We start from the raw sequence: 9,869 nt of genomic DNA on the forward strand, positions 1-9,869 counted from the left end.
GCGCGGCCGGCCCCGGCCTGTCAGCCTTCCCCGCTTAGCGGAGAAGCGATTCGTGCTGCTCGCCGTTCAGATGCGTCCCTGCGGCGGCTGCTCTGAGCTGAAGGCCTTCGGGGCTCGCTCCCGCTGCAGTGCTTTCAGATGGGGGTGGTTCTTGTGAGCGGCCCTGCCTGCCTGCAGGAAATAGAGGAAGAGACAAAACCAGGGCAGGGGTGAAGCTTTCTCACTAAGGGAGAAAGGAAAGCTGCAATATCAGCTTTAAAAATAGCCGTGACTCCATCATAGAATCATAGAATTACTCAGGCTGGAAGGGACCTCAAGGATCATCAAGTCCAACCAGAGCCTAACCACAGTACCCTAACTCTAACAACCCTCTGCTAAATCAGATCTCCGAGCACCACGGCTCTCCAAACGGCTCTTAAACACATCCAGGGACGGTGACTCAACCACCTCATCGCCACAACGAGCACCGGGGGGACGTGTCCCCTGTCCCAGAGCAGAGCCACAGCTCTGGAGGGCTGTGGGGGGAGATGCTGGCACAGCCCTACAGCAAAGGGAGGAAGGCTGAGTGCTGGGAGCAGCGTCTGTGCGGCCGGCCCTGGCAGCAGGTGTGTGCAGAGGGCATGCTGTGCCATAGGCACGAGTGGGGCATCACCCCATGCAGCGACATGGCAACGCTCCCGTCTGCTTAGCAAAGCTCTCTGCAGGGCTCGCGTGCAGGAGGAGCTCTGCCAGCTCTGTGCAGACACACGTGCTTTGGAGCACGTTGAACAGTGCAGAGTGAGGATGGAGGTGCCTTCCCTTGAGCACAGTGTGCTTTGCTGGTGGGCTTTGTTGAATTTCCCCATTGCTTGTGACCACGTTACAGCCACAGTGCTTGCAGCCTTCTACAAACATAATGGGAATGGGAGAGGCTCTCTGTGCCCCGGTGCTGGGCAGTGTGACCACAGTCCTGGGCAGTATCTGGGGCATCGGTGCCTTTGAAAGCCACTCCTGAGCGCTGAGCCACCTTGCTGCATCCACACCGCAACTCCAGCTTGGGCCGCTCCTTCCCAATTACAGCTTCCCCGTGACCTGCCCTATTGCCTCATTCAGCTCCTCGCTGTGCCTGGCTTTGAAGGAAGTGGAGCGATTAGATCAGAACATAAGGCTTGCCAAAGAAAGTATTTACAGGCTCCTCGTTGCTCCTGGAACAGAAGATGAGGGATGTCGCAATGACACAGGGCGACACGCGGTGACTCAGCTCACACCCTGAGATGTGCCAGGGCAGCGGGGCTGGAACAGGGGACAGGAGATAACAGCAGTGACAGCCCTGTCCCTTTCACCCTGACAGAGAGCTGACAGTCCTCGTTTGTGGGTGTCCCTCTGGTGACTCCACCACACTCATCAGGGATGAGGACTGACCCCACAGAACACGCAGCCCTGCTCCTGTGGCTTCCCCTCTCCCCACACATCGCTGCTTACCACCACATTCCTGTGCCTGCTTGTCCTCAAGCCGATGGCCTCGATGCAACGCACATTTCATGTCAGCAGTGCCAGGCTGCACATCCTGAGCCCTGAGGTGGGCCCTGGGCTGCTTGGCTGGGGACTGAGGTCTGTGCTGGGCACAGCTGTGCTCAGCATCTCCCCAGGAACTTTGTTAGCTTACAGAAACCAAACCAGCCACGTCTCAGTGCTCACCTGGCACCCGCAGAGTGGGAGCTGCCAGCACTGCTGCCCTGGGTGACCACAGACTGTGAGCACTGGGTCAGATACAAAAAGAGCTGATGTCTGCTGGGTTCACTTCCCCTTGTCCTGCTCTCTTCCAGCTCGTTGGCTTTGCTGCAGCACTGGCTGGTGCAATTCGGAGCCTGTGTTTGTTACTCCTGAGCACCACCTCCAAGGAGGAGATGCCAGTGCCAGATGCAAGTGCCACTGCATTCCTCATCTGCTGAGGAACATCTCCATGCAGTGGCACTTGCTGCTGGGCCTCGAAATGAGCACCAGACCTTGGAAAGCCCCTGGAGCTAGCAGGACACGAGCCCAGCTCTCACACGGCCCTCGTGCCAGGGGCACACAGGATCCTAAACCCCTCACCCAACCACTGGGATCTTACCAGCAGTTGCACTGGAAATGTGTGCATACGGGTAGGCCTGGCTCTGGGCTCAGCTCCCTACACCACACAGGACCTCATGCTGAGGACATGGGAAGCCAGGCTGTAAAATGGGTGCAGGAGCCCTCAGCAGGCTCAGCCACCCTTGCCAGAAGGATTACACAAAATAGAGAAACCTGCAGGGAGAAGTGAAAATCAAATTCTTGTGAATGATACTGGGTATCTCCTAGCCAGTGTGCAGCGTGTCAGCAACCATGAGGCTCCAATGCAGTGCTGTGGTGAGAGAACCTGCTGGGGATGGCCTGGCAGCAAGGTGAGCTCACCAAACACAAAGTTAAAACAATCCAAATAAAATCCTTCAAAAACAGCAGTTTCTTTCACAAACAGGAAAAGCAGCAAGATGCAAAGCCCTTGGCAAGCTGAAAAACCACCTTCATGCAGATGGAAAGTATTTTGAGCGCTATTTGGTTACCGCAGCAAACTGAAAGCTGGTGTTTGCAAATCTGCCAGAAGGAAGGAGAGGGCTGGGAGCCTCTGCAGCAGGCAGGGATGGGAGTGCTGTCAGTGGGGTTATGGGTGGGTCAGCAGCACGGCTTGGTTTGTAAAGCAAATGCTCAGCAGTTACAGGTAAGGGTAGGAATGAATGGGCAGGGACTGTGGCAGAGCTGTGCTCAGGAAGGGTGGCAGTGGGATGCAGCACAGGCAGGCAGGGCCAGTGCCCGGGGCTATTGCTTGTTTTCAGTATGGCACTGCATTAGGGTAGGCTTTGCTGTGATGACGGATTGGAGGCTCTTAAAATCTTCAAGGATTCCCTTTTCCTCCCACCCTTTCCCACGACTTTCTTCATGGTTTCTCTTGGCCTTATGGGCTTTGACTTGTTGAAGCACTCTGTATTTTGGTTTACCAAATATTCTCTTCCTAAACTGAATGTCATCAGGTTGTGATCACCGCTCCCTAGGCAACAACCATCAGAATTACAGAGCTGTGATCAGAAAATTAATGCTGTTTTAAAAAGTAGCTCCAGGTGCTCATGTGAATTGAGCAGAGCTATACCTGCAGCCATGTTGGGGTGCTGTGCCCCCAGAGCAAGGTAAGAGTTGTTTTGTAGAAGCACTGGTAAGCTCTGTCACAGAGGATGCTTTTGCAAAGACCAAGAGAAAGAAGCAGAGGATCAGTAGAAGTCAGTTGTGCAGGCGGTGCTGAGCGATGCAGCTGACACTGCAGGTACCTCTTTTCTGTGCTCTGTAACCACATCTGTTCCATCCTTCCACAGCACAGTCAGCATCTGGAACCTGTTCTCAAAAGCAAAGAGAAGTGAGGGGGAGAGCACTGTTGCATAGGGGACAGATAGAACTTCCCAGGAGCTGCTTGCCTGGTTGTCAGTGTAATCTGGCTCTTCTGATAATGATGTGAAGGCAATTAGATAAGAGACTTTAATTTAAAACAACAGAAAACCTTTATCCCAGGAGGTTGCCCCTTCCATCCAGCAGACTCAGGGATCTCTAAAACTGAATGCAGTGGTGTGAGGTTCTCATTTCATGGTACTTTCCATCCCATTATAGCATTACAATATGATATACACACACACATAAATACAAAACAAGTGACACACAGTGCAATTGCTCACTGCCCACCAACTGATGCTCAGCCCATCCACAAACCACAGCTGCCTGCCCACCCATCTCCTCACTGGTTTTCCAGTTTTTATGGTGTGATGTCACCTGGTACAGGATACCCCTTTGCCAGCTGTCCTGGTTCTGTCCCCCTCCCAGCTCCTTGTGCCCCCAGCCCCTTGCTGGCTGGACAGAATGAAAAGCTGAGAATCATTCTTGGCACCACACAACCCTGCTTGGCAACAGCTCAAACACTGATGTGTTATCAACGTTTTTTTCTCCTAAAGACAAAACAGAGTGTAATGCCAGATGCTAGGAAGAAAAGATGTGTCCCATCTGAAACCAGGACACTTCTTTTCTGTGTGCTCTGTGTGCTGGGATCAGAGTCCCAGAGTGGTCAATCCGGTCTCCAGAGCTGGTTCAGGAGTTTCATGCTGATGGCCATTTCCCACGGTGGCTGGTCTTCAATCTCTAGAGTTGTGATACCTAACTCAGATGGGGGAGAGAGAGCAAGGCTCCAACCGTGCTGTTCGCTGCACTGCTGGTACCCAGAAGAGCTGTTCACCCCCAGCACCTGGAATTGGGGATAACACAGTAAAGGTGCTTGGGAGCACGAGTTTTCTTGGAGGGTCAGAACTCACATGAGACTGCTTGAGAGCACAGGGACGTACAGCTCTGCACAACAGCCTGCAGGATGGCATGGCATGGAATATCACTGCTTCAGGGTGTTGGGAATGGGGGATGAGGCATCCGGACAGAACACATGTTCACATACACAGTCAGCCAAGGCAAATGTTTAAGCATTTTATTGCATACATACCCATCCACTCAGAGATCCCAGAAGGACCATTAGCCAGCACAGCTCGGATTGGACATAAGGTGGGGGATCGGTTGGCTCAGGACCTTGCGGGTGTTCCCACAGAGGTAATGGTGTCCTCAGGTTGTGTTGTGTTCACTCAACCCAGAAAATCCCTGAGGTGACCATTGCTGGCACTGCCCAGCACTTCTTGTCACCTCAGTGGGGGCCACTGGGGGACACGCAGCGTTTCTGGAACCCGTAGGTGCAGTCTGGGACTCAGGGAGTGCTGCAGGTACCCCTATGGCAAGTGGGTGCTGTGGAGAGAAGGGGACACTGAGGGCAGAGTCCTTCCAGGTCCTCGGTCCCTTTTTGGGTGCCAGGAACCTCCCCAGAATTCTGTGTTCCCCTTGGAATGTTGAGTTCTCTCTCTGTGTTCCTGGGGCATTCTATGGGTCCCATGTCCCATCCCACCACCTTTCTGAAGCCCATTTGATTGCTCCTTGTACTTTACTCAGTATTCCTCCTCTTCCCTTACTCATCCCAAGTTCTACTCACCAGCACCCACCCAGGATCCAGCTCCTCCACTGTGTGGAACACAGGGACTTTGGCATTGATGATGGTACTAAGGCCACCCGGATGAAGACACAGGGTTTGGGATGGTGGCATGTGGCTCCTGTGGGTGTTTGGATGAGCAGGACAGGGCTGGGGGAAGAGGAGGAGCAGTGGTTAGATTAGTGGTCCTTTTGGAAGGGTTCCACAACCCTCCAACCATCCCTCCATTTCTCCTTCATCCACTTCTCCATCCCTTCAACCCTCTTCACCCACTTCTCCATCTCTTTATCCATCCACCTATTTCTTCCTCCTTCCCTCACTCCCCAATTTATCCACAACTCCTAACCCTGACCCCTAACTGCTAACCCTGACTCCTACTCCCTAACCTTGACCTCCAAACCCTAACCCTGACTCCTAAAACCTAAATCTGACCCTAAATCTGACTCCAATCCCAAGAAAAAGCAGGTTACTTACCGATTATGACTTGGAGCTGGAAAGCAAAGGAAAGTTTAGGTGGATTTTGGGGTTCGAAATGCCTGATTCAGGGTAGGAGATGAAAAACACAAGATGCAATGAAATGATGGATGGATTTTGGGGTTGGAAATGTCAGATTTGGAGTAGGAAGTGTACAGCAAGACAGAGATTTCATGGATTTTGGGGATGGAAATGCCAGATAACGGGCTGGAGGTGGAAAGCAAGGTAGAGGCTAGATGGATTCTAGGGCTGAAAATGCCTGATTTGGGGTCAGAGATAAAAAGCAAGAGGTAAAAGGGAAGAGTGCACAGATTTGGGGGTTGGAAATGCCAGATTTGGGATTGGAGATGAAAAGTAGGAGGTAAAGGGGAAGGGTGCAAGAATTTAGGGGTTGGAAATGTCAGATTTGGAGTTGGAAGTGGAAAGCAAGGAAAGGTTAGATGGTTTTGGGTTTGAAAAATCCTGGTTTGAGGTCGGAGATGAAAATCAAGAGGTAAAAGGGAACAGTGCACAGGTTTTGGGTTGGAAGTCCAGATTTGGATCTGGAGAGGCAAATGAAATAATGCAGTGAAAGGGTGGGTGGACTTGGAGACTGGAAATGCAAACTTTGGGGGCTGGAGATGGAAGTTGGGAGGGGGGAGAAGTTGGGAATCCTGGGGAATACAGTTGGAGAGGAGTGGATTTGGATTTCAGGGCCAAACCAGTAATTTTGGCCCAAGTGAACACATTGTGTCATGGAACAATCCAGCCCTGGAGAGGACAAGGCCACAAAGTGCCATCTTCTCGCTGAGCAGAGAGGACTCTAAGGTGGTTTGGGGCTGGGACTGCTACCATGAGAACTTCTGTTACCCCACTGACATTACAGCAAAGGGAAGGGGGGCCCTCCCTCTGCCACACTTTACCTCATTATTTCCCTTTCCACCTTAAACAGAGCATCCAACTGAGGGGTTTGGACCCCACCCTGCCCCACTGTACCCCATCAATCCTCATAGGTGGGCAATAGACCCCACTGGCCCATTCTACTCTACAGACACACTCCCTCCTGTAAGAAGGGGACCCCTATGGCAAGAACCCATCTCACCCCACATCCTAATAAAAAGGGGCAATGCTCCACCATACCTAAGATCCATTCTGCACCACAGATCCCATCAACTTCTCCCAAATGGACAGGGGATCCGAGGATCCAGCACTCCTTGTGCCAAAGACACAGAACTGAGCCTTCTCCAAAGTTTCTGGGTTCTGTAGCAGCCAAGGAAGTGGCTCCAGCCAACGGTATGTGGGTTTGGTACCCCCAGGGCCACCCCCACTGGTCCCCATGGAGGGGGCAAGTAGAAGGAATCCGAGGTAAGGAGAATGAAAGCAACCTGTCACTTGAAAATCAGAGGCTGTGGGACACGCTGCTTATGAACTCTTTCACGCAGCTACAACAATCATAGAATCATGCAATATCCCGAGTTGGAAGGGATCCACAAGGATCAAGTCCAACCCCTGGCTCCACAAAGGGACTCAAACACAGCGGTCCTTCAGCTTCCCCCACCCAGCAGTGCTGGGGCTGACACACCTCAGGTAAAGTTGGCCCTTCTGCAGGTTCAGATTCAAGTTGCCACCAACCGGAATGCCCAGATCCCTTTTTGCAGGGCTGCTCTCCAGCCCCTCACCCCCCATTCCGTACATACAGCCAGGGCTGCCCCATCCCCGCTGCAGAACTCAGCACTTGCTCTTCTTAGTGCAGATGGTGACCACCCTCAAATTTACCCAGATCTCAGTGCAAGGTCTCTCTACCCTCAAGAGGACCCAACACTCCTCCCAGCTTAGCACCATCCACAAATTTACTTCATACAACTTCCAGATCTTTATTAGAATCAACAGTAAAAACATTAAAGAGAACCAGACGGAAGATGGAGCCCCACAGAATCCCTCTGCTGACAAGCAGGGCAACTCTCAGGCCATAGCCTCCCCAAGCCCAACACAGCCATGTTTTGGTCATCACAGGACATTTTTAGGCTCACATCACCACGGCCTTACAATGTCATGAGCCATCTCCATGCTGACTGCTATAAATACAGGGACCCTGACAACAGAACACCAGTTGCTGACTGACTTACATCCAGAAAGCACATCTGAGGAGCTCCTTACTTAGACCCTTCCCTCCCATTCTGGAAACTTTTGTGGATAACTGATCCTCCACCAAAGCAGCTTTGGCTTCTAGAAATGAGAATCTCTCTTCTTTCCTTTCAGCACTGCCTCAGCAGTGACGTGGAACCCCCGGGCTGAATGGCTCTGTAGCTGTTGCCTTAGTCTAATGAGCTGGACAGAGACAGGTACTTCTGTTAAAGACAACTGTGGAGTTGTAGGACTGGCACCACTGACAGAAGAGTAGTCCAAACTTCCTTCCCAGCTGGAGGCTGAAAAACCTCTCTAAGTTTCATCTGGTGTCCTGGCCTTCCTCAGCGGTGCTGTGTGCCCAGGACACTCTACAGATAGGCTGTCTTCATCACTGGAGTCCTGACAGCAGTGCTCTGCTGGATCCAAGATTCCACTGGGACTTGTGACTGAGGGATGAGAAAAGGAAAAGGCCAGTTAGAATTTGGGCAACACCAAGCTAACAGTCAAGCAGAGAAAAAAAGTGCAAGTGTAAACCTTGTTGAGAGGGGAGGGTAAAGGTAGAGTTTACCCTCATTAAAGTAATTAAATATTTCCCTCTCGACCTGTTTGGAGAGGTACTGTCCAACCAGGAAAATGAAAGGCTAGAGCCTGTGCGTCAATAAAACAAACAGCTGACAGTGTTCCAACACTGACTACAATGCAATCCCATTCCTCAAGTTTGGCCTACTGCTGTAACAGTATCTGAAAACACCATCTTTGAAATGCTGAGTGGCTATAAAATCCTTCATTGTGTTCTGAAGCAGTACAGAGAAGAAACATTTACCCCTTAAAGAGTTTAGTAATTATAATCACCGGGGAGGAAGAGAGTTTCCTCAGCTGCTCTTCTCCTGAAAGTTCAGGCTTATCTCCCAGTAAAGAGTTTTATGCAAAGATAGAAAGGCAGATTTTGAGTTCTCTCATCTGTTTTTTTATAAGACTAAAAGTCTTACCATCTCCATCTCTCTCACCTTCACTTTCTTGCTCATCTTCATAACCGGAGCAAGAATCTAAACTCCAGTCCAGGAAGCTGTCCAGAAGACTTTCTTCCTGGGTGGATAGCTCAGCTGTAGGTGTAGTCACTAAGCTGCCCCTGTCATCCTGAGTGCTGTCTTCCCTCCTCCTGTAGCAAGAACATCCAGAAGTCACACATTAAAAGCCAAGTCTGCTTCTCCAGCTCTTCTAATAGGCATGTCAGGCGAAGGTAACGACAGAAAGAATGGAAGCTCAGGATGCCAGAGAGGAGGAAAGGCTCACACAAGTCTTCACAGACCTTTACAGCCATGAGTTATACTCACCTTTTAGATCTCTTTCCAGAGGGAGAGCTAAAGAAAGCTTTAATTTCTATGACATTTGTGTGCAAGGGACTAGGCTTCAGGTCCTCCTGCTTCACACCCAGCAGTGAACAGAGCTGGCTGTAGCTCATCACCTGAAAAACAAAGTAGTAAGAACAGGACAGTGTGATTCCCTCTGCCAAGAAGCAACTATTTTATCCTTATTTATCTTTATTTCTTTCCAGGAGAAAGCTATCCTGTTGAGCCCTTCTTAGAACTGATTGAAACACAGCAGTTAGAGTCCCAGCAGATGAAATTTAGAAGCCCCAACCTTACCCAGCTATTCTCTACTTCCAAAACCTGAAGTTAAAACCCACTTCTCTTTATTGGAAGTTTTGAACACCCTGCCATACAGGGTGTTCCTTTTGCTCTAGGAGTCAGATTTTAGCAAATGAACTAAAACAGCAAACCCACCTTTTCTTGGCCTATTTCGTCATAACGCTCATCTTCAGATTGTCTTTAACTGCAATGAGACAACATCTGCCTGTAATCCTTAGGGATCTCATCATGGAAACTGAAAAGAAAGACCAGGGCTTTAATCTTAGAATGGATTATATAAAACATTGTTAGCAAATTCTGGCAATGTAAGTACTTTCCCTCTGCCTACCTCAGCTCTGTGCTGGCACTTCAGCAGAGTTGCTAAGCATAGAAGCATCTAATTCCCTTTCTTTTTCTTGAGATATTTGACTTCTAGCCTTTCAGAAATGAATTACTTTTGCTACTGAACTTCTTCTGGAGCTCATCAAAAAGCTGGTCACAATCACCTGAAAATAGCGGTGCTGGCAAGCTGAAACCTGCTAGGCTTGGGGAGCACCAGGGCTTCTGTAACCCAGGGCCACTGCCAGTCAAGACAAACGCAACAGCCG

At 50.5% G+C, this 9,869-nt stretch overlaps 1 protein-coding gene across 1 annotated transcript; it reads right to left on the reverse strand.

The window, feature by feature from the left end:
- Positions 1-7,366: 7,366 nt before the first annotated feature.
- Positions 7,367-9,617, reverse strand: LOC104913340 (cyclin-F-like). The gene is made up of 4 exons (XM_010719298.3): positions 9,418-9,617; positions 8,968-9,098; positions 8,641-8,792; positions 7,367-8,079 (listed from the first exon to the last, which is right to left on the reverse strand). The coding sequence occupies exons 2-4, from the start codon at positions 9,093-9,095 to the stop codon at positions 7,946-7,948; spliced, it is 414 nt and encodes a 137-aa protein (XP_010717600.1). The 5' UTR covers positions 9,096-9,098; positions 9,418-9,617; the 3' UTR covers positions 7,367-7,945.
- Between the last annotated feature and the right edge of the window lie 252 nt (positions 9,618-9,869).

Source organism: Meleagris gallopavo, chromosome 16 (genome assembly GCF_000146605.3).
Source record: "Meleagris gallopavo isolate NT-WF06-2002-E0010 breed Aviagen turkey brand Nicholas breeding stock chromosome 16, Turkey_5.1, whole genome shotgun sequence".
In the NCBI taxonomy this organism is placed as follows: Eukaryota; Metazoa; Chordata; class Aves; order Galliformes; family Phasianidae; genus Meleagris; species Meleagris gallopavo.

Excerpts from the sequence above, each read along its gene's own strand:
- LOC104913340 (XM_010719298.3), bottom strand. The coding sequence starts at position 9,095 with ATGAGCTACAGCCAGCTCTGTTCACTGCTGGGTGTGAAGCAGGAGGAC. Across the intron at positions 8,793-8,967 it reads TCTGGAAAGAGATCTAAAAG|GAGGAGGGAAGACAGCACTC; the intron begins GTGAGTATAACT and ends TTCTTGCTACAG. Across the intron at positions 8,080-8,640 it reads AGATGAGCAAGAAAGTGAAG|TCACAAGTCCCAGTGGAATC; the intron begins GTGAGAGAGATG and ends CTCATCCCTCAG.